Source organism: Oncorhynchus masou, unplaced genomic scaffold, assembly GCF_036934945.1.
Source record: "Oncorhynchus masou masou isolate Uvic2021 unplaced genomic scaffold, UVic_Omas_1.1 unplaced_scaffold_1368, whole genome shotgun sequence".
Taxonomy (NCBI): domain Eukaryota; kingdom Metazoa; phylum Chordata; class Actinopteri; order Salmoniformes; family Salmonidae; genus Oncorhynchus; species Oncorhynchus masou.
Window position 1 is genome coordinate 140,656 of NW_027003584.1, and position 25,456 is coordinate 166,111.

Here is a 25,456-nt window from a genome sequence, read left to right on the forward strand (position 1 = left end):
CTCCAGACTAGCGTTGACCTGACCACCTCAGACTAGCGTTGACCTGACCACTCCAGACTAGCGTTGACCTGACCACCTCAGACTAGCGTTGACCTGACCACTCCAGACTAGCGTTGACCTGACCACTCCAGACTAGTGTTGACCTGACCACCTCAGACTAGTGTTGACCTGACCACCTCAGACTAGTGTTGACCTGACCACCTCAGACTAGTGTTGACCTGACCACCTCAGACTAGTGTTGACCTGACCACCTCAGACTAGTGTTGACCTGACCACCTCAAACTAGTGTTGACCTGACCACTCCAGACTAGTGTTGTCTCTGTTGAACTGTCCTCTCTACCATTGATGTGGCTGATAGCTGTTGTTTTGAGGAAGGCTTTCTGTGTGTTTGTCTCACCTACCTTATTTAGATCAGCAACTAACTGGAAGTCTCTCTGCTCAATGACCAACATGGAATACGTGTGGCTGTGTGTGTGTGTTTGTTTGTGTTTATGTGGTTGTGTGTTTTTTGTGGTTGTGTGGTTGTGTGTTTGTGTGTTTTCACTATAACGTATCTGTGTATGTCTTCCAGAGGAGATGCATGCAGAGATCTGCTATGCTGAGTGCCTACTGCAAAAAGCCACGCTCACCTTTGTACAGGTAAAATATCCTAACGCTAATCTACACAGGTAGAGTATGCTAACGCTAATCTACACAGGTAGAGTATGCTAACGCTAATCTACACAGGTAGAGTATGCTAACGCTAATCTACACAGGTAGAGTATGCTAACGCTAATCTACACAGGTAGAGTATGCTAACGCTAATCTACACAGGTAGAGTATGCTAATGCTAATCTACACAGGTAGAGTATCCTAACGCTAATCTACACAGGTAGAGTATCCTAACGCTAATCTACACAGGTAGAGTATGCTAACGCTAATCTACACAGGTAGAGTATGCTAACGCTAATCTACACAGGTAGAGTATGCTAACGCTAATCTACACAGGTAGAGTTTGCTAACGCTAATCTACACAGGTAGAGTATGCTAACGCTAATCTACACCGGTAGAGTATCCTAACGCTAATCTACACAGGTAGAGTATGCTAACGCTAATCTACACAGGTAGAGTATGCTAACGCTAATCTACACAGGTAGAGTATGCTAACGCTAATACTGTTTTCTTGTCTTAATTCATTGACTTGTTTCTCTCCCTTCTTCTTTCAACAGGATGAAAACATGATCAGCTTTATCAAAGGAGGGATCAAAATACGCACAAGTTTTCAGATTTACAAGTCAGTGTTCCCCAAATCAGTCCGAGTTGGAATAACTGGACTTGTTGAATCAGATAGAATAGGTTGAGTATGGATATAACTGGCTGGGGGACTAGTAGATGGGTATAACTGGCTGGGGGACTAGTAGATGGGTATAACTGGCTGGGGGACTAGTAGATGGGTATAACTGGCTGGGGGACTAGTAGATGGGTATAACTGGCTGGGGGACTAGTAGATGGATATAACTGGCTGGGGGACTAGTAGATGGGTATAACTGGCTGGGGACTAGTAGATGGGTATAACTGGCTGGGGGACTAGTAGATGGGTATAACTGGCTGGGGACTAGTAGATGGGTATAACTGGCTGGGGGACTAGTAGATGGGTATAACTGGCTGGGGGACTAGTAGATGGGTATAACTGGCTGGGGGACTAGTAGATGGGTATAACTGGCTGGGGGACTAGTAGATGGGTATAACTGGCTGGGGGACTAGTAGATGGGTATAACTGGCTGGGGGACTAGTAGATGGGTATAACTGGCTGGGGGACTAGTAGATGGGTATAACTGGCTGGGGGACTAGTAGATGGGTATAACTGGCTGGGGGACTAGTAGATGGGTATAACTGGCTAGGGGACTAGTAGATAGGTATAACTGGCTGGGGGACTAGTAGATGGGTATAACTGGCTGGGGACTAGTAGATGGGTATAACTGGCTGGGGGACTAGTAGATGGGTATAACTGGCTGGGGGACTAGTAGATGGGTATAACTGGCTGGGTACTAGTAGATGGATATAACTGGCTGGGGGACTAGTAGATTGGTCTAGTGTAGGTATAACTGGCTGGGGGACTAGTAGATGGGTATAACTGTCTGGAGGACTAGTAGATGGGTATAACTGGCTGGAGGACTAGTAGATGGGTATAACTGGCTGGGGGACTAGTAGATGGGTATAACTGGCTGGGGGACTAGTAGATGGGTATAACTGGCTGGGGGACTAGTAGATGGGTATAACTGGCTGGGGGACTAGTAGATGGATATAACTGGCTGGGGGACTAGTAGATGGATGTAACTGGCTGGGGGACTAGTAGATGGATATAACTGGCTGGGGGACTAGTAGATGGGTATAACTGGCTGGGGGACTAGTAGATGGGTATAACTGGCTGGAGGACTAGTAGATGGGTATAACTGGCTGGGGGACTAGTAGATGGTATAACTGGCTGGGGGACTAGTAGATGGGTATAACTGGCTGGGGGACTAGTAGATGGGTATAACTGGCTGGGGGACTAGTAGATGGGTATAACTGGCTGGGGGACTAGTAGATGGGTATAACTGGCTGGGGGACTAGTAGATGGGTATAACTGGCTGGGGGACTAGTAGATGGGTATAACTGGCTGGGGGACTAGTAGATGGATATAACTGGCTGGGGGACTAGTAGATGGGTATAACTGGCTGGGGGACTAGTAGATGGATATAACTGGCTGGGGGACTAGTAGATTGGTCTAGTGTAGGTATAACTGGCTGGGGGACTAGTAGATGGATATAACTGGCTGGGGGACTAGTAGATGGATATAACTGGCTGGGGGACTAGTAGATGGGTATAACTGGCTGGGGGACTAGTAGATGGATGTAACTGGCTGGGGGACTAGTAGATTGGTCTAGTGTAGGTATAACTGGCTGGGGGACTAGTAGATGGGTATAACTGGCTGGGGGACTAGTAGATGGGTATAACTGGCTGGGGGACTAGTAGATGGGTATAACTGGCTGGGGGACTAGTAGATGGATATAACTGGCTGGGGGACTAGTAGATGGGTATAACTGGCTGGGGACTAGTAGATGGGTATAACTGGCTGGGGGACTAGTAGATGGATATAACTGGCTGGGGGACTAGTAGATGGGTATAACTGGCTGGAGGACTAGTAGATGGGTATAACTGGCTGGGGGACTAGTAGATGGGTATAACTGGCTAGGGGACTAGTAGATGGGTATAACTGGCTGGAGGACTAGTAGATGGGTATAACTGGCTGGGGGACTAGTAGATGGATATAACTGGCTGGGGGACTAGTAGATGGGTATAACTGGCTGGGAGACTAGTAGATGGGTATAACTGGCTGGGGGACTAGTAGATGGGTATAACTGGCTGGGGGACTAGTAGATGGGTATAACTGGCTGGGGGACTAGTAGATGGGTATAACTGGCTGGGGGACTAGTAGATGGGTATAACTGGCTGGGGACTAGTAGATGGGTATAACTGGCTGGAGGACTAGTAGATGGGTATAACTGGCTGGGTACTAGTAGATGGGTATAACTGGCTGGGGGACTAGTAGATGGGTATAACTGGCTGGGGGACTAGTAGATGGATATAACTGGCTGGGGGACTAGTAGATGGATATAACTGACTGGGGGACTAGTAGATGGGTATAACTGGCTGGGGGACTAGTAGATGGGTATAACTGACTGGGGGACTAGTAGATGGGTATAACTGACTGGGGGACTAGTAGATGGGTATAACTGGCTGGGGGACTAGTAGATGGGTATAACTGGCTGGGGGACTAGTAGATGGGTATAACTGGCTGGGAGACTAGTAGATGGGTATAACTGGCTGGGGGACTAGTAGATGGGTATAACTGGCTGGGGGACTAGTAGATGGGTATAACTGGCTGGGGGACTAGTAGATGGGTATAACTGGCTGGGGGACTAGTAGATGGGTATAACTGGCTGGGGGACTAGTAGATGGGTATAACTGGCTGGGGGACTAGTAGATGGATATAACTGGCTGGGGGACTAGTAGATGGGTATAACTGGCTGGGGGACTAGTAGATGGATATAACTGACTTGGAGACTAGTAGATTGGTCTAGTGTAGGTATAACTGGCTGGGGGACTAGTAGATGGGTATAACTGGCTGGGGGACTAGTAGATGGATATAACTGGCTGGGGGACTAGTAGATGGGTATAACTGGCTGGGGGACTAGTAGATGGATATAACTGACTTGGAGACTAGTAGATTGGTCTAGTGTAGGTATAACTGGCTGGGGGACTAGTAGATGGGTATAACTGGCTGGGGGACTAGTAGATGGGTATAACTGGCTGGGGGACTAGTAGATGGGTATAACTGGCTGGGGGACTAGTAGATGGATATAACTGGCTGGGGGACTAGTAGATGGATATAACTGGCTGGGGGACTAGTAGATGGATATAACTGGCTGGGGGACTAGTAGATCGGTATAACTGGCTGGGTACTAGTAGATGGATATAACTGGCTGGGGGACTAGTAGATGGATATAACTGGCTGGGGGACTAGTAGATGGGTATAACTGGCTGGGAGACTAGTAGATGGGTATAACTGGCTGGGGGACTAGTAGATGGATATAACTGACTTGGAGACTAGTAGATTGGTCTAGTGTAGGTATAACTGGCTGGGGGACTAGTAGATGGGTATAACTGGCTGGGGGACTAGTAGATGGGTATAACTGGCTGGGGGACTAGTAGATGGGTATAACTGGCTGGGGGACTAGTAGATGGGTATAACTGGCTGGGGGACTAGTAGATGGGTATAACTGGCTGGGGGACTAGTAGATGGGTATAACTGGCTGGGGGACTAGTAGATGGATATAACTGGCTGGGGGACTAGTAGATGGATATAACTGGCTGGGGGACTAGTAGATGGGTATAACTGGCTGGGGGACTAGTAGATGGGTATAACTGGCTGGGGGACTAGTAGATGGGTATAACTGGCTGGGGGACTAGTAGATGGGTATAACTGGCTGGGAGACTAGTAGATGGATATAACTGGCTGGGGGACTAGTAGATGGATATAACTGGCTGGGGGACTAGTAGATGGGTATAACTGGCTGGGGGACTAGTAGATGGATATAACTGGCTGGGGGACTAGTAGATGGATATAACTGGTTGGGGGACTAGTAGATGGATATAACTGGCTGGGGGACTAGTAGATGGGTATAACTGGCTGGGGGACTAGTAGATGGTATAACTGGCTGGGGGACTAGTAGATGGGTATAACTGGCTGGGGGACTAGTAGATGGGTATAACTGGCTGGGGGACTAGTAGATGGGTATAACTGGCTGGGGGACTAGTAGATGGGTATAACTGGCTGGGGGACTAGTAGATGGGTATAACTGGCTGGGGGACTAGTAGATGGGTATAACTGGCTGGGGGACTAGTAGATGGGTATAACTGGCTGGGGGACTAGTAGATGGGTATAACTGGCTGGGGGACTAGTAGATGGGTATAACTGGCTGGGGGACTAGTAGATGGGTATAACTGGCTGGGGGACTAGTAGATGGGTATAACTGGCTGGGAGACTAGTAGATGGGTATAACTGGCTGGGGGACTAGTAGATTGGTCTAGTGTAGGTATAACTGGCTGGGGGACTAGTAGATGGATATAACTGGCTGGGGGACTAGTAGATGGGTATAACTGGCTGGGAGACTAGTAGATGGGTATAACTGGCTGGGGGACTAGTAGATGGGTATAACTGGCTGGGAGACTAGTAGATGGGTATAACTGGCTGGGGGACTAGTAGATTGGTCTAGTGTAGGTATAACTGGCTGGGGGACTAGTAGATGGATATAACTGGCTGGGGGACTAGTAGATGGGTATAACTGGCTGGGAGACTAGTAGATGGGTATAACTGGCTGGGGGACTAGTAGATGGGTATAACTGGCTGGGGGACTAGTAGATGGATATAACTGGCTGGGGGACTAGTAGATGGGTATAACTGGCTGGGAGACTAGTAGATGGGTATAACTGGCTGGGGGACTAGTAGATGGGTATAACTGGCTGGGGGACTAGTAGATGGATATAACTGGCTGGGGGACTAGTAGATGGGTATAACTGGCTGGGGGACTAGTAGATGGGTATAACTGGCTGGGGGACTAGTAGATGGATATAACTGGCTGGGGGACTAGTAGATGGGTATAACTGGCTGGGGGACTAGTAGATGGATATAACTGGCTGGAGGACTAGTAGATGGATATAACTGGCTGGGGGACTAGTAGATGGGTATAACTGGCTGGGGGACTAGTAGATGGATATAACTGGCTGGGGACTAGTAGATGGATATAACTGGCTGGAGGACTAGTAGATGTGTATAACTGGCTGGGGGACTAGTAGATGGGTATAACTGGCTGGGGGACTAGTAGATGGATATAACTGGCTGGAGGACTAGTAGATGGGTATAACTGGCTGGGTACTAGTAGATGGGTATAACTGGCTGGGGGACTAGTAGATGGATATAACTGGCTGGGGGACTAGTAGATGGGTATAACTGGCTGGGGGACTAGTAGATGGATATAACTGGCTGGGGGACTAGTAGATGGGTATAACTGGCTGGAGGACTAGTAGATGGGTATCACTGGCTGGGGGACTAGTAGATGGGTATAACTGGCTGGGTACTAGTAGATGGGTATAACTGGCTGGGGGACTAGTAGATGGGTATAACTGGCTGGAGGACTAGTAGATGGATATAACTGGCTGGAGGACTAGTAGATGGGTATAACTGGCTGGGTACTAGTAGATGGGTATAACTGGCTGGGGGACTAGTAGATGGATATAACTGGCTGGGGGACTAGTAGATGGGTATAACTGGCTGGGGGACTAGTAGATGGATATAACTGGCTGGAGGACTAGTAGATGGGTATAACTGGCTGGGGGACTAGTAGATGGGTATAACTGGCTGGGGGACTAGTAGATGGGTATAACTGGCTGGGGGACTAGTAGATGGGTATAACTGGCTGGGAGACTAGTAGATGGGTATAACTGACTGGAGGACTAGTAGATGGGTATAACTGGCTGGGTGACTAGTAGATGGATATAACTGGCTGGGGGACTAGTAGATGGATATAACTGGCTGGGGGACTAGTAGATGGATATAACTGGCTGGGGGACTAGTAGATGGGTATAACTGGCTGGGAGACTAGTAGATGGGTATAACTGGCTGGGGGACTAGTAGATGGGTATAACTGGCTGGGAGACTAGTAGATGGATATAACTGGCTGGGGGACTAGTAGATGGGTATAACTGGCTGGAGGACTAGTAGATGGATATAACTGGCTGGAGGACTAGTAGATGGGTATAACTGGCTGGGTACTAGTAGATGGGTATAACTGGCTGGGGGACTAGTAGATTGGTCTAGTGTAGGTATAACTGGCTGGGGGACTAGTAGATGGATATAACTGGCTGGGGGACTAGTAGATGGGTATAACTGGCTGGGAGACTAGTAGATGGGTATAACTGGCTGGGGGACTAGTAGATGGGTATAACTGGCTGGGGGACTAGTAGATGGATATAACTGGCTGGGGGACTAGTAGATGGGTATAACTGGCTGGGAGACTAGTAGATGGGTATAACTGGCTGGGGGACTAGTAGATGGGTATAACTGGCTGGGGGACTAGTAGATGGATATAACTGGCTGGGGGACTAGTAGATGGGTATAACTGGCTGGGGGACTAGTAGATGGGTATAACTGGCTGGGGGACTAGTAGATGGATATAACTGGCTGGGGGACTAGTAGATGGGTATAACTGGCTGGGGGACTAGTAGATGGATATAACTGGCTGGAGGACTAGTAGATGGATATAACTGGCTGGGGGACTAGTAGATGGGTATAACTGGCTGGGGGACTAGTAGATGGATATAACTGGCTGGGGACTAGTAGATGGATATAACTGGCTGGAGGACTAGTAGATGTGTATAACTGGCTGGGGGACTAGTAGATGGGTATAACTGGCTGGGGGACTAGTAGATGGATATAACTGGCTGGAGGACTAGTAGATGGGTATAACTGGCTGGGTACTAGTAGATGGGTATAACTGGCTGGGGGACTAGTAGATGGATATAACTGGCTGGGGGACTAGTAGATGGGTATAACTGGCTGGGGGACTAGTAGATGGATATAACTGGCTGGGGGACTAGTAGATGGGTATAACTGGCTGGAGGACTAGTAGATGGGTATCACTGGCTGGGGGACTAGTAGATGGGTATAACTGGCTGGGTACTAGTAGATGGGTATAACTGGCTGGGGGACTAGTAGATGGGTATAACTGGCTGGAGGACTAGTAGATGGATATAACTGGCTGGAGGACTAGTAGATGGGTATAACTGGCTGGGTACTAGTAGATGGGTATAACTGGCTGGGGACTAGTAGATGGATATAACTGGCTGGGGGACTAGTAGATGGGTATAACTGGCTGGGGGACTAGTAGATGGATATAACTGGCTGGAGGACTAGTAGATGGGTATAACTGGCTGGGGGACTAGTAGATGGGTATAACTGGCTGGGGGACTAGTAGATGGGTATAACTGGCTGGGGACTAGTAGATGGGTATAACTGGCTGGGAGACTAGTAGATGGGTATAACTGACTGGAGGACTAGTAGATGGGTATAACTGGCTGGGTGACTAGTAGATGGATATAACTGGCTGGGGGACTAGTAGATGGATATAACTGGCTGGGGGACTAGTAGATGGATATAACTGGCTGGGGGACTAGTAGATGGGTATAACTGGCTGGGAGACTAGTAGATGGGTATAACTGGCTGGGGGACTAGTAGATGGGTATAACTGGCTGGGAGACTAGTAGATGGATATAACTGGCTGGGGGACTAGTAGATGGATATAACTGGCTGGGGGACTAGTAGATGGATATAACTGGCTGGGGGACTAGTAGATGGATATAACTGGCTGGGGGACTAGTAGATGGATATAACTGGCTGGGGGACTAGTAGATGGATATAACTGGCTGGGGGACTAGTAGATGGGTATAACTGGCTGGAGGACTAGTAGATGGGTATAACTGGCTGGGGGACTAGTAGATGGGTATAACTGGCTGGAGGACTAGTAGATGGGTATAACTGGCTGGGGGACTAGTAGATGGATATAACTGGCTGGGGGACTAGTAGATGGGTATAACTGGCCGGAGGACTAGTAGATGGATATAACTGGCCGGGGGACTAGTAGATGGGTATAACTGGCTGGGAGACTAGTAGATGGGTATAACTGGCTGGGGGACTAGTAGATGGGTATAACTGGCTGGGGGACTAGTAGATGGGTATAACTGTTTGGAGGACTAGTAGATGGATATAACTGGCTGGAGGACTAGTAGATGGGTATAACTGGCTGGGTACTAGTAGATGGGTATAACTGGCTGGGTACTAGTAGATGGGTATAACTGGCTGGGGGACTAGTAGATGGGTATAACTGGCTGGGGGACTAGTAGATTGGTCTAGTGTAGGTATAACTGGCTGGGGGACTAGTAGATGGGTATAACTGGCTGGGGACTAGTAGATGGGTATAACTGGCTGGGGGACTAGTAGATGGGTATAACTGGCTGGGGGACTAGTAGATGGGTATAACTGGCTGGGGGACTAGTAGATGGGTATAACTGGCTGGGAGACTAGTAGATGGGTATAACTGGCTGGGGGACTAGTAGATTGGTCTAGTGTAGGTATAACTGGCTGGGAGACTAGTAGATGGATATAACTGGCTGGGGGACTAGTAGATGGGTATAACTGGCTGGGGGACTAGTAGATGGGTATAACTGGCTGGGAGACTAGTAGATGGGTATAATTGGCTGGGGGACTAGTAGATGGATATAACTGGCTGGGGGACTAGTAGATGGATATAACTGGCTGGGGGACTAGTAGATGGATATAACTGGCTGGGGGACTAGTAGATGGATATAACTGGCTGGAGGACTAGTAGATGGGTATAACTGGCTGGGGGACTAGTAGATGGGTATAACTGGCTGGGGGACTAGTAGATGGGTATAACTGGCTGGGGGACTAGTAGATGGGTATAACTGGCTGGGGGACTAGTAGATGGGTATAACTGGCTGGGGGACTAGTAGATGGATATAACTGGCTGGGGGACTAGTAGATGGATATAACTGGCTGGGGGACTAGTAGATGGGTATAACTGGCTGGGGGACTAGTAGATGGGTATAACTGGCTGGGGGACTAGTAGATGGATATAACTGGCTGGGGGACTAGTAGATGGATATAACTGGCTGGGTACTAGTAGATGGATATAACTGGCTGGAGGACTAGTAGATGGGTATAACTGGCTGGGGGACTAGTAGATGGGTATAACTGGCTGGGGGACTAGTAGATGGGTATAACTGGCTGGGGGACTAGTAGATGGGTATAACTGGCTGGGGGACTAGTAGATGGGTATAACTGGCTGGGGGACTAGTAGATGGGTATAACTGGCTGGGGGACTAGTAGATGGGTATAACTGGCTGGGGGACTAGTAGATGGGTATAACTGGCTGGGGGACTAGTAGATGGATATAACTGACTTGGGGACTAGTAGATGGATATAACTGGCTGGGGGACTAGTAGATGGATATAACTGGCTGGGGGACTAGTAGATGGGTATAACTGGCTGGGGGACTAGTAGATGGGTATAACTGGCTGGGGACTAGTAGATGGATATAACTGGCTGGGGGACTAGTAGATGGGTATAACTGGCTGGGGGACTAGTAGATGGATATAACTGGCTGGGGGACTAGTAGATGGGTATAACTGGCTGGGGGACTAGTAGATGGGTATAACTGGCTGGGGGACTAGTAGATGGATATAACTGGCTGGGGGACTAGTAGATGGATATAACTGGCTGGGGGACTAGTAGATGGGTATAACTGGCTGGGGGACTAGTAGATGGGTATAAGTGGCTGGGGGACTAGTAGATGGATATAACTGGCTGGGGGACTAGTAGACGGATATAACTGGCTGGGGGACTAGTAGATGGGTATAACTGGCTGGGTACTAGTAGATGGGTATAACTGGCTAGGGGACTAGTAGATGGGTATAACTGGCTGGGGGACTAGTAGATGGATATAACTGACTTGGGGACTAGTAGATTGGTCTAGTGTAGGTATAACTGGCTGGGGGACTAGTAGATTGGTCTAGTATGGGTATAACTGACTAGGGGACTAGTAGATGGGTATAACTGGCTGGGGGACTAGTAGATGGGTATAACTGGCTGGGGGACTAGTAGATTGGTCTAGTATGGGTATAACTGACTAGGGGACAGTACTTATGACATAACATCCTGTGCTCTCTTCCTGTAGGGAATGTCAGAATATTCTGAATGTGACTCAGGACCATAGCAGTGAATCATTCAGGCAGTTCGAAGGAGGAGTGAGACTGGGTATCGGATCCTTCAACCTGGTAAGAAAGACGTGTGTGTGTGTGTGTGTGTGTGTGTGTGTGTGTGTGTGTGTGTGTGTGTGTGTGTGTGTGTGTGTGTGCGAGATGTATAAATAAATGCAGCTTGGTTTTAACAAGTTGTCTCTCTCTCAGATGCTGTCCCTCCTTCCTCAGAGGATCCTCAGGTTGCTGGAAGTCATCGGCTTCTCTGGCAACAGAGTGAGTTTAATGGCTCAGCAATGAACTGCTATGACTGCTTATAATGAATGCTGGTGGGTGTTAATTAGCCTTTTGGTTAGAGCGTTGGACTAGTATCCGAAAGGTTGTAAGATCGAATCCCCGAGCTGACAAGGTAAAAAAAAAAATCTGTCTTTCTGCCCCTGAACAAGGCAGTTAACCCACTGTTCCCCTGTTCCCCTGAACAAGGCAGTTAACCCACTGTTCCCACTGTTCCCCTGAACAAGGCAGTTAACCCACTGTTCCCACTGTTCCCCTGAACAAGGCAGTTAACCCACTGTTCCCACTGTTCCCCTGAACAAGGCAGTTAACCCACTGTTCCCACTGTTCCCCTGAACAAGGCAGTTAACCCACTGTTCCCACTGTTCCCCTGAACAAGGCAGTTAACCCACTGTTCCCACTGTTCCCCTGAACAAGGCAGTTAACCCACTGTTCCCACTGTTCCCCTGAACAAGGCAGTTAACCCACTGTTCCCCTGAACAAGGCAGTTAACCCACTGTTCCCACTGTTCCCCTGAACAAGGCAGTTAACCCACTGTTCCCCTGAACAAGGCAGTTAACCCACTGTTCCCTGAACAAGGCAGTTAACCCACTGTTCCCACTGTTCCCCTGAACAAGGCAGTTAACCCACTGTTCCCACTGTTCCCCTGAACAAGGCAGTTAACCCACTGTTCCCCTGAACAAGGCAGTTAACCCACTGTTCCCCTGAACAAGGCAGTTAACCCACTGTTCCCACTGTTCCCCTGAACAAGGCAGTTAACCCACTGTTCCCCTGAACAAGGCAGTTAACCCACTGTTCCCCTGAACAAGGCAGTTAACCCACTGTTCCCCTGAACAAGGCAGTTAACCCACTGTTCCCCTGAACAAGGCAGTTAACCCACTGTTCCCCTGAACAAGGCAGTTAACCCACTGTTCCCCTGAACAAGGCAGTTAACCCACTGTTCCCCTGAACAAGGCAGTTAACCCACTGTTCCCCTGAACAAGGCAGTTAACCCACTGTTCCCCTGAACAAGGCAGTTAACCCACTGTTCCCCTGAACAAGGCAGTTAACCCACTGTTCCCCTGAACAAGGCAGTTAACCCACTGCTCCCCCTGAACAAGGCAGGTAACCCACTGTTCCCTGAACAAGGCAGGTAACCCACTGTTCCCCTGAACAAGGCAGGTAACCCACTGTTCCCCTGAACAAGGCAGGTAACCCACTGCTCCCCTGAACAAGGCAGGTAACCCACTGCTCCCCTGAACAAGGCAGGTAACCCACTGTTCCCCCGAACAAGGCAGTTAACCCACTGTTCCCCCGAACAAGGCAGTTAACCCACTGTTCCCCCGAACAAGGCAGGTAACCCACTGTTCCCACTGTTCCCCTGAACAAGGCAGTTAACCCACTGTTCCCACTGTTCCCCTGAACAAGGCAGTTAACCCACTGTTCCCACTGTTCCCCTGAACAAGGCAGTTAACCCACTGTTCCCACTGTTCCCCTGAACAAGGCAGTTAACCCACTGTTCCCACTGTTCCCCTGAACAAGGCAGTTAACCCACTGTTCCCCTGAACAAGGCAGTTAACCCACTGTTCCCACTGTTCCCCTGAACAAGGCAGTTAACCCACTGTTCCCTGAACAAGGCAGTTAACCCACTGTTCCCCTGAACAAGGCAGTTAACCCACTGTTCCCACTGTTCCCCTGAACAAGGCAGTTAACCCACTGTTCCCACTGTTCCCCTGAACAAGGCAGTTAACCCACTGTTCCCTGAACAAGGCAGTTAACCCACTGTTCCCCTGAACAAGGCAGTTAACCCACTGTTCCCACTGTTCCCCTGAACAAGGCAGTTAACCCACTGTTCCCTGAACAAGGCAGTTAACCCACTGTTCCCCTGAACAAGGCAGTTAACCCACTGTTCCCCTGAACAAGGCAGTTAACCCACTGTTCCCCTGAACAAGGCAGTTAACCCACTGTTCCCCTGAACAAGGCAGTTAACCCACTGTTCCCCTGAACAAGGCAGTTAACCCACTGTTCCCCTGAACAAGGCAGTTAACCCACTGTTCCCCTGAACAAGGCAGTTAACCCACTGTTCCCCTGAACAAGGCAGTTAACCCACTGTTCCCCTGAACAAGGCAGTTAACCCACTGTTCCCCTGAACAAGGCAGTTAACCCACTGCTCCCCTGAACAAGGCAGGTAACCCACTGTTCCCCTGAACAAGGCAGGTAACCCACTGTTCCCCTGAACAAGGCAGGTAACCCACTGCTCCCCTGAACAAGGCAGGTAACCCACTGCTCCCCTGAACAAGGCAGGTAACCCACTGCTCCCCTGAACAAGGCAGGTAACCCACTGTTCCCCCGAACAAGGCAGTTAACCCACTGTTCCCCCGAACAAGGCAGTTAACCCACTGTTCCCCGAACAAGGCAGGTAACCCACTGTTCCCTGAACAAGGCAGGTAACCCACTGTTCCCTGAACAAGGCAGGTAACCCACTGCTCCCCTGAACAAGGCAGGTAACCCACTGCTCCCTGAACAAGGCAGGTAACCCACTGTTCCCCGAACAAGGCAGTTAACCCACTGTTCCCCCCCCGAACAAGGCAGTTAACCCACTGTTCCCCGAACAAGGCAGGTAACCCACTGTTCCCACTGTTCCCCTGAACAAGGCAGTTAACCCACTGTTCCCACTGTTCCCCTGAACAAGGCAGTTAACCCACTGTTCCCACTGTTCCCTGAACAAGGCAGTTAACCCACTGTTCCCACTGTTCCCCTGAACAAGGCAGTTAACCCACTGTTCCCACTGTTCCCCTGAACAAGGCAGTTAACCCACTGTTCCCCTGAACAAGGCAGTTAACCCACTGTTCCCACTGTTCCCCTGAACAAGGCAGTTAACCCACTGTTCCCCTGAACAAGGCAGTTAACCCACTGTTCCCCTGAACAAGGCAGTTAACCCACTGTTCCCACTGTTCCCCTGAACAAGGCAGTTAACCCACTGTTCCCACTGTTCCCCTGAACAAGGCAGTTAACCCACTGTTCCCCTGAACAAGGCAGTTAACCCACTGTTCCCCTGAACAAGGCAGTTAACCCACTGTTCCCACTGTTCCCCTGAACAAGGCAGTTAACCCACTGTTCCCCTGAACAAGGCAGTTAACCCACTGTTCCCCTGAACAAGGCAGTTAACCCACTGTTCCCCTGAACAAGGCAGTTAACCCACTGTTCCCCTGAACAAGGCAGTTAACCCACTGTTCCCCTGAACAAGGCAGTTAACCCACTGTTCCCCTGAACAAGGCAGTTAACCCACTGTTCCCTGAACAAGGCAGTTAACCCACTGTTCCCTGAACAAGGCAGTTAACCCACTGTTCCCCTGAACAAGGCAGTTAACCCACTGTTCCCTGAACAAGGCAGTTAACCCACTGCTCCCCTGAACAAGGCAGGTAACCCACTGTTCCCTGAACAAGGCAGGTAACCCACTGTTCCCCTGAACAAGGCAGGTAACCCACTGCTCCCCTGAACAAGGCAGGTAACCCACTGCTCCCCTGAACAAGGCAGGTAACCCACTGCTCCCCTGAACAAGGCAGGTAACCCACTGTTCCCCCGAACAAGGCAGTTAACCCACTGTTCCCCCGAACAAGGCAGTTAACCCACTGTTCCCCCGAACAAGGCAGGTAACCCACTGTTCCCCTGAACAAGGCAGGTAACCCACTGTTCCCCTGAACAAGGCAGGTAACCCACTGCTCCCCTGAACAAGGCAGGTAACCCACTGCTCCCCTGAACAAGGCAGGTAACCCACTGTTCCCCTGAACAAGGCAGGTAACCCACTGCTCCCCTGAACAAGGCAGGTAACCCACTGCTCCCCTGAACAAGGCAGGTAACCCACTGTTCCCCTGAACATGCAGTTAACCCACTGTTCCCCTGAACAAGGCAGTTATTCCACTGTTCCCCTGAACAAGGCAGTTAACCCACTGTTCCCCTGAACAAGGCAGTTAACCCACTCTTCCCAGTTAGGCTGTCATTGTAAATAAGAATTTGTTCTTTACTGACTTGCCTAGTTAAGTAAAAGAAAAAATACATTTTAAAAATAACTTGTAATAGCTGTTATAAGGAGCTATGAACTGTTAAGAATGCTATGTATTGTGTCTTGTAGGACTTTGGTCTGTCTCAGCTGAGAGAAGGAGCAGCTAGCCACGGTCTCAGAGCTGTCCTCAGTGTGTTAACGTTGCTGCTGTACCATACCTACGTTACACTCATACTGGGTAGGGACACACACACACACACACACACACTGGTTAATAGTTGTGTAAATGTTGTGTGATGGTTGAATGACGATTGTTGTGTGTTCCAGGTTTCGGAGAAGGTTAGTAATTTTGTGATATTTGTTTGGTGGTTGTGGTTATTTGTGGTGGTTCTATCATGGTTCTGTCATGGTTCTATGGTGGCTGAATTCTGGTTCTATCATGGTTCTATGGTAGTTGTATTCTGTTCTATCATGGTTCTATGGTGGTTGTATTCTGGTTCTATCATGGCTGTATTCTGGTTCTATCATGGTTCTATCATGGCTGTATTCTGGTTCTATCATGGTTGTATTCTGGTTCTATGGTGGTTGTATTCTGGTTCGATCATGGCTGTATTCTGGTTCTATCATGGTTCTATGGTGGTTGTATTCTGGTTCTATCATGGTTGTATTCTGGTTCTATGGTGGTTGTATTTTGGTTCTATCATGGTTGTATTCTGGTTCTATCATTGTTGTATTCTGGTTCTATCATGGTTGTATTCTGGTTCTATCATGGTTCTATCATGGTTGTATTCTGGTAACATGGTTGTATGGTGGTTGTAACATGGTTGTATGGTGGTTGCATTCTGGTTGTATGGTGGTTGCATTCTGGTTGTATGGTGGTTGCATTCTGGTTGTATGGTGGTTATATGGTGGTTGCAACATGGTTGTATGGTGGTTGCATTCTGGTTGTATGGTGGTTATATGTTGGTTGCAACATGGTTGTGTTCTGGTTGTATGGTGGTTGCAACATGGTTGTATGGTGGTTGTAACATAGTTGTATGGTGGTTGTAACATGGTTGTATGGTGGTTGTAACATGGTTTTATGGTGGTTGTAACATTGTTGTATGGTCGTTGTATGGTGGTTGTAACATTGTTGTATGGTGTTTGTATGGTGGTTGTAACATGGTTGTATGGTGGTTGTAACATGGTTGTATGGTGGTTGTAACATGGTTGTATGGTGGTTGTAACATTGTTGAATGGTGGTTGTATGATGGTTGTGTTATGGTAACCTTGTCACAGCATTGTTTGATGATGGTTAGTTGGTGGTTGTGTTATGGTGTTGTGGTTGAATGATGGATTTGGTGGTTGTATGGTGGTTGTGGTGGGATGTATGGTGGGATGGTTGTGTGATGGTTGTGTTATGGTTGTTCCAGGTACTGGAGAAGGAAACCTTGTAGAGGCAGAAGCCTTACTGGGACCTTACCTTGAGAAGTTCCCTAATGTAAGTATCTCACACACACACACACACACACACACACACACACACACACACACACACACACACACACACACACACACACACACACACACCCTGTATGGTATGAGAGTGTTTCTCTCCTAGGGTTCTATCATTCTGTATGGTAGAGTACTGATGGGAGTGTTTCTCTCCTAGGGTTCTATCATTCTGTATGGTAGAGTACTGATGGGAGTGTTTCTCTCCTAGGGTTCTATCATTCTGTATGGTAGAGTACTGATGAGTGTTTCTCTCCTAGGGTTCTATCATTCTGTATGGTAGAGTAGTGATGGGAGTGTTTCTCTCCTAGGGTTCTATCATTCTGTATGGTAGAGTACTGATGGGAGTGTTTCTCTCCTAGGGTTCTATCATTCTGTATGGTAGAGTACTGATGGGAGTGTTTCTCTCCTAGGGTTCTATCATTCTGTTTTATTCTGCTCGGATTGCTGTGCTCAGAGGAAACTTCGAGAAGGTGTGTGAAACTTCAAATAAAACTTCAACAAATATGTTTTAATGTGCATTCCAATACAACTGTTATATACAGTACCTGTCAAAGGTTTGGACACATCTACTCATTCAAGGGTTTTTCTTCATTTTGACTATTTTCTACATTGTAGAGTATTAGTGAAGACATCAAAACTATTTAAAAAACATACATGGATTCATGTAGTAACCAAACAAGTATTATATATATTTGAGATTCTTCAAAGTATCTACCCTTTGCCTTGATGACAGCTTTGTACACTCTTGGCATTCTCTCAACCAGCTTGACATGGAATGTTTTTCCAAAAGTCTTGAAGGAGTTTCCACACATGCAGAGCACTTGTTGGCTGCTTTTCCTTCACTCTGCGGTCCAACTCATCCCAAACCATCTCAAATGGGTTGAGGTCGGGTGATTGTGGAGGCCAGGTCATCTGGTGCAGCACTCAATCACTCTCCTTGGTCAAATAGCCCTTACGCAGTCTGGAGGTGTGTTGGGTCATTGTCCTGTTGAAAAACAAATTATAGTCCCACTAAGCCCAAACCAGATGGGATGGCGTATCACTGCAGAATGCTCTGGTAGCCATGCTGGTTAAGTGTGCCTTGAATTCTAAATAAATCACAGACAGTGTCACCAGCAAAGAACCCCCAAACCATCACACCTCTTCCTCCATGCTTCACGGTGGGAACCACATATGCAGAGATCACCCGTTCACCTACTCTGCGTCTCACAAAGACACGGTGATTGAAACTAAAAATCTCAAATTTGGACTCATCAGACCAAAGGACAGATTTCCACTGGTCTAATGTCCACTGCTAATGTTTCTTGGCCCAAGCAAGTCTCTTCTTATTATTGGTGTCCTTTAGTAGTGGTTTCTTTGCAGCAATTCAACCATGAAGGCCTGATTCACGCAGGCCTGTCTCCTCTGAACAGTTGATGTTGAGATGTGTCTGTTACTTGAACATAAATACTCTTTGAAGCATTTATTTGGGCTGCAATCTGAGGCTGGTAACTCTAATGAACTTATCCTCGGCAGCAGAGGTAACTCTGGGTTTTCCATTCCTGTTGCGGTCCTCATGAGAGCCAGTTTCATCATTGCGCTTGATGGTTTTTGCGACTGCACTTGAAGAAACTTTTAACATTTTTTAAATTTTCCAGATTGACTGACTTTCATGTCTTAAAGTAATGATGGACTGTCTTTTCTCTTTGCAAAATTTGAGCCTTTCTTGCCATAATATGGACTTTGGTCTTTTACCAAATAGGCCTATCTTCTGTATACCAACCCTACCTTGTCACAGCACAACTGATTGGCGTAAACACATTAAGAAGGAAAGAAATTCCACAAATGTACTTTTTAACAAGGCACACCTGTTAATTGAAATGCATTCCAGGTGACTACCTCATGAAGCTGGTTGAGAGAATGCCAAGTGTGTGCAAAGCTGTCAAGGCAAAGTGTGGCTACTTTGAAGAATCTGAAATATAAAACATATTTTAATTTAACTAACACTTCTACTACATGATTCCATGTGTGTTATTTCATAGTTTTGATGTCTTCACTATTATTCTACAATGTAGAAAATAGTCAAAAATAAAGAAAAACCCTGGAATGAGTAGGTGTGTCCAAACTTTTGACTGATTCTGTACATAGTAACTTCAATCATCACGACAGGACATAAGACCTGTCTCTCTCTACCTCCCTCTTTCGCTCTCAAACTCTTTCAACCTCCCTCTCCACCCCCCCTCAGGCCCAGTTAAAGTTTGAGGAGTGTATCTTAGCCCAGTCTCAGTGGAGACAGATTCACCACCTGTGTTACTGGGAGTTAATGTGGAGTCACACCTTCACTCAGGACTGGCTGCAGGCATACAGATACGCTGACCTGCTCTGTAAGGAGAGTCGCTGGTCCAAGGTAGGTAGACACACCCTGACCCCTGACACCTGTGTGTCTCTGTAAGGAGAGTCGCTGGTCCAAGCTAGGTAGACACACCCTGACCCCTGATCCCTGTGTGTCTCTGTAAGGAGAGTCGCTGGTCCAAGGTAGGTAGACACACCCTGACCCCTGTGTGTCTCTGTAAGGAGAGTCGCTGGTCCAAGGTAGGTCGACACCCCCTGACCCCTGTGTGTCTCTGTAAGGAGAGTCGCTGGTCCAAGGTAGGTCGACACCCCCTGACCCCTGACCCCTGTGTGTCTCTGTAAGGAGAGTCGCTGGTCCAAGAGGGAGGGAGGGACACATACACACCCTGGAGAGGGACACACCCTGACCTCTAACCCCTGTGTGTATAGGCCATATATGTCTACCAGAAGGCTGCTATCCTCTCCATGTTGCCTGAAGAGGAGCTCAAGAAGACTGGAGAGAACGTGGTCGAGCTGTTCAGGTGAGATTACAACTGTTCACAGACGGCGTTCATAACAGCTCATTGTAGGTCATAAAACATTCATAGCAGCTCACTGGCCGGGCATAAGTAGAATGGCTCTGGCTATGAATATGTTGTGTGTGTGTGTGTGTGTAGGCAGGTAGAGGGGCTGAAGCAGAGACTAGCAGGGAAGTCCATACCTACTGAGAAGTTTGCAGTGAGGAAATCACGAAGATACAACGCCAGAAACCCTGTTAAACTGGTGGTCCCAGCACTGGTACAGACACAGATACACACACACAGATACACACACACAGATACACACACACAGATACACACACACAGATACACACACACACACACACACACACAGATACACACACACACAGATACACACACACACAGATACACACACAGATACACACACACACACACAGATATACACACACACACACACACAGATATACACGCACACACGCACACACACACACAGATATACACGCACACACACACACAGATATACACGCACACACAGATATACACGCACACACACACAGATATACAGACACACAGACACACCCACACAGACACACCCACACAGACACACACACACAGATATACACACACGCAGATTCACACACACACACACACACACACACACACACACACACACACACACACACACACACACACACACACACACACACACACACAGATATGCACACAGACACACACACACAGATATACACACACACACACAGATATACACACACACACACACACACACACACACAGACACACAGACACACACACAGACACACACACACACACACACACACACATACATACATACATACATACATACACACAGATTCACACACACACAGACAGACACTTTTTTCCATTCTGATGCTCCCCCCCCCCCTCTGTGTGTGTGTGTGTGTGTGTGTGTGTGTGTGTAGGAGATGATGTACGTATGGAATGGTTTCACCATTGTAGGGAAGAGAGCAGACACCACAGAGAGTCTCCTCATCACCATAGAGAAGACAGAGGAGGAGCTACGCAACGACCCCAGTAAACACACACACACACACAACCCCAGTAAACACACACACACACACACACAACCCCAGTACACACACACACACACACACACACACGACCCCAGTACACACACATTCACAACTCATCTTTAAAATTTCCTCAGGATCGATGGGTCCCCCTGCGGGATGGTTGAGCAAACGTGATTAGCATGTGATTAGCATGTGATTAGCATGTGATTAGCATGAGGTTGTAAGTAACAAGAACATTTCCCAGGACATAGACATGTCTTATTCGGGCAGAAAGCTTAACTTCTTGTTACTCAAACTGCACTGTCCAATTTACAGTAGCTGTTACAGTGATAAATGCCATTGATTGTTTGAGGAGAGTTTACAGTCATTTACTTGAAAATGTATATACTGACCAGTTAGGCACATTTGGGCACTGTTGATACAACATTTTGAACAGAAATTAAATGGTTCATTCATCTTAACTTAATCAAACTGCACTGTCCAATTAACAGTAGGTGTTACAGTGATAAATGCCATGCTATTGTTGAGGAGAGTGTACAGTTATGAACTTTAAAATGTTTTAATAAAGCAATTAGACACATTTGGGCAGTCTTGATACAACATTTTGACCAGAAATGGTTCATTGGATCAGTCTAAAACTTGACTGCTGCCATCTCCCCCCCCCCCCCAGGTCCGTCAGAGTACCACCCTGATGACCAGTGTCTGGTTCAGATGTTAAAAGGCCTCTGTCTTAAACACCTGGGAAGACTACTGCAGGCCGAGCTATGCTTCACACAGGTTCTGTCCAGGTATGACACGCCCACACAGGTTCTGTCCAGGTGTTTGGTTCAGCAACCCCAAATACAGCCCTCACCAAGGCAGGCATTATTGGCCTGTCCTACTTTATTTATTTGACCGAGACGCGCCCCGAAAGAAAACACGTAAATCTTTGATAAGAGCAAAACAGCACCTCTCTGTCTCAGTATGTGATGCCCCTCCTCTCCATACCCGTCCTTCTCTCTCTCTCTCTCTGTCTCTGTCTCTCTCTGCTAACCCTCTCTCTCTCTGTCTGTCTCTCTGCTAACCCCCTCTCTTTCTCTCTGTCTCTCTCTCATATATATATATATATATATATATATATATATATATATATACACAAACATATATGTGTCGTTATATATATTCCCTTAGTGAGCGGAGAATCAGATTTGACCACTACCTGATCCCCTTCACCCTGTATGAGTTGGGTCTACTCTACAAACAACAGGGGGACTTCATCAAGGCCACACGATACATAGAGAACGCCAAGTAAGTCTGTCCGCGTGGCTCCCCTTTCAGTACACTACATAGGGAATAGGTTGTAGTACTATTCATTCAGTACACTACATAGGGAATAGGTTGTAGTACTATTCTTTCAGTACACTACATAGGGAATAGGTTGTAGTACTATTCTTTCAGTACACTACATAGGGAATAGGTTGTAGTACTATTCTTTCAGTACACTACATAGGGAATAGGTTGTAGTACTTATTTAAAAAGGAGCTGTATAGGGAGCAGGGTGTCGTTTTGGGCCGCAGCCTGGATCACATGTAATATACTATTTAGCAGACACTTCTATCCAGAGCCACAGTCTGTATATGTTTATTTAACTAGTCAGTTAAGAACAAATTATTATTTACAATGACAGCCTAGGAACAGTGGGTTAACTTCCTTGTTCAGAGGGCAGAACGACAGATTTTTACCTTGTCAGGCTACCATACAGCCTCTACACTCTAACCACTAGGCTACCATACAGCCTCTACACTCTAACCACGAGGCTACCCTACCGCCTCTACACTCTAACCACTAGGCTACCATACAGCCTCTACACTCTAACCACTAGGCTACCCTACCGCCCCTACACTCTAACCACTAGGCTACCATACCGCCTCTACGCTCTAACCACTTGGCTACCATACAGCCTCTACACTCTAACCACTAGGCTACCATACAGCCTCTACACTCTAACCACTAGGCTACCATACAGCCTCTACACTCTAACCACTAGGCTACCATACCGCCTCTACACTCTAACCACTAGGCTACCATACCGCCTCTACACTCTAACCACTAGGCTACCATACCACCTCTACACTCTAATCACTAGGCTACCATACCGCCTCTACACTCTAACCACTAGGCTACCATACCACCTCTACACTCTAACCACTAGGCTACCATACCACCTCTACACTCTAACCACTAGGCTACCATACCGCCTCTACACTCTAACCACTAGGCTACCATACCACCTCTACACTCTAACCACTAGGCTACCATACCACCTCTACACTCTAATCACTAGGCTACCATACCGCCTCTACACTCTAACCACTAGGCTACCATACCACCTCTACACTCTAACCACTAGGCTACCCTGCCGCCCCTACACTCAAACCACTAGGCTACCATACAGCCTCTACACTCTAACCACTAGGCTACCATACCGCCTCTACACTCTAACCACTAGGCTACCATACAGCCTCTACACTCTAACCACTAGGCTACCATACCACCTCTACACTCTAACCACTAGGCTACCCTGCCGCCCCTACACTCAAACCACTAGGCTACCATACAGCCTCTACACTCTAACCACTAGGCTACCATACCGCCTCTACACTCTAACCACTAGGCTACCATACCGCCTCTACACTCTAACCACTAGGCTACCATACCGCCTCTACACTCTAACCACTAGGCTACCCTACCGCCTCTACACTCTAACCACTTGGCTACCATACAGCCTCTACACTCTAACCACTAGGCTACCCTGCCGCCTCTACACTCTAACCACTAGGCTACCATACCGCCTCTACACTCTAACCACTAGGCTACCCTGCCGCCTCTACACTCTAACCACTAGGCTACCCTGCCGCCTCTACACTCTAACCACTAGGCTACCATACCGCCTCTACACTCTAACCACTAGGCTACCCTGCCGCCTCTACACTCTAACCACTAGGCTACGCTGCCGCCTCTACACTCTAACCACTAGGCTACCCTGCCGCCTCTACACTCTAACCACTAGGCTACGCTGCCGCCTCTACACTCTAACCACTAGGCTACCATACCGCCTCTACACTCTAACCACTAGGCTACGCTGCCGCCTCTACACTCTAACCACTAGGCTACCATACCGCCTCTACACTCTAACCACTAGGCTACCCTACCGCCTCTACACTCTAACCACTTGGCTACCATACCACCTCTACACTCTAACCACTAGGCTACCCTGCCGCCTCTACACTCTAACCACTAGGCTACGCTGCCGCCTCTACACTCTAACCACTAGGCTACCATACCACCTCTACACTCTAACCACTAGGCTACGCTGCCGCCTCTACACTCTAACCACTAGGCTACCATAACGCCTCTACACTCTAACCACTAGGCTACGCTGCCGCCTCTACACTCTAACCACTAGGCTACCATACCACCTCTACACTCTAACCACTAGGCTACCATACCGCCTCTACACTCTAACCACTAGGCTACCATACCGCCTCTACACTCTAACCACTAGGCTACCCTACCGCCTCTACACTCTAACCACTAGGCTCCCATACCGCCTCTACACTCTAACCACTAGGCTACCATACCACCTCTACACTCTAACCACTAGGCTACGCTGCCGCCTCTACACTCTAACCACTAGGCTACCATACCACCTCTACACTCTAACCACTAGGCTACCATACCACCTCTACACTCTAACCACTAGGCTACGCTGCCGTCATGCTCTACCATCTGAGATACAGACGCCCACGTTCTTCTGTTAGTTACACTGCCTATTGTAATAAAATACTGTGTGTGTGTGTTTGTCTGTGTGTGTGTGTGTGTGTGTCTGTGTGTGTGTGTGTTTGTCTGTGTGTGTTTGTGCGTGTTTGTGCGTGTGTGTCTGTGTTTGTGTGTGTGTGTGTTTGTGCGTGTGTGTGTGTGTTTGTGTGTGTTTGTCTGTGTGTGTGTTTGTGCATGTGTGCGTGTGTGTGTTTGTCTGTGTGTGTTTGTGTGTGTGTGCGTGTGTGTGTTTGCGTGTGTGTGTGTTTGCGCGTGTTTGTGTTTGTGTGTGTGCGTGTGTGTGTGACTAGGTTGAACTACAAGGACTACTCCATGGAGTCCAGGCTTCACTTCCGGATCCACGCAGCTCTCAACAGTCTCAAGGGATCGCCTGTCAGCACACCATAACTACAGCCCAACTACAATCAGACTACAACCGATTTTACACCAAAACTACAATCGATTTGACACCAAAACTACAGCCCAACTACAATCAGACTACAACCGATTTTACACCATAACTACAGCCCAACTACAATCAGACTACAACCGATTTTACACCAAAACTACAATCGATTTGACACCAAAACTACAATCAGACTACAACCGATTTTACACCAAAACTACAG

General features: G+C 48.0%; 1 protein-coding gene across 1 annotated transcript; it reads left to right on the top strand.

Annotated features, from left to right (window-relative positions):
- The first annotated feature begins 575 nt into the window (after positions 1-575).
- On the top strand, positions 576-25,450 carry LOC135530531 (tetratricopeptide repeat protein 39B-like). Its single transcript, XM_064958834.1, has 14 exons — positions 576-639; positions 1,209-1,273; positions 11,334-11,433; positions 11,566-11,631; positions 15,761-15,869; positions 17,044-17,111; positions 17,536-17,595; positions 19,350-19,511; positions 19,886-19,977; positions 20,113-20,233; positions 20,919-21,030; positions 21,700-21,817; positions 22,200-22,316; positions 25,139-25,450. The coding sequence occupies exons 1-14, from the start codon at positions 577-579 to the stop codon at positions 25,233-25,235; spliced, it is 1,350 nt and encodes a 449-aa protein (XP_064814906.1). The 5' UTR covers position 576; the 3' UTR covers positions 25,236-25,450.
- The last annotated feature ends 6 nt before the right edge of the window (positions 25,451-25,456 follow it).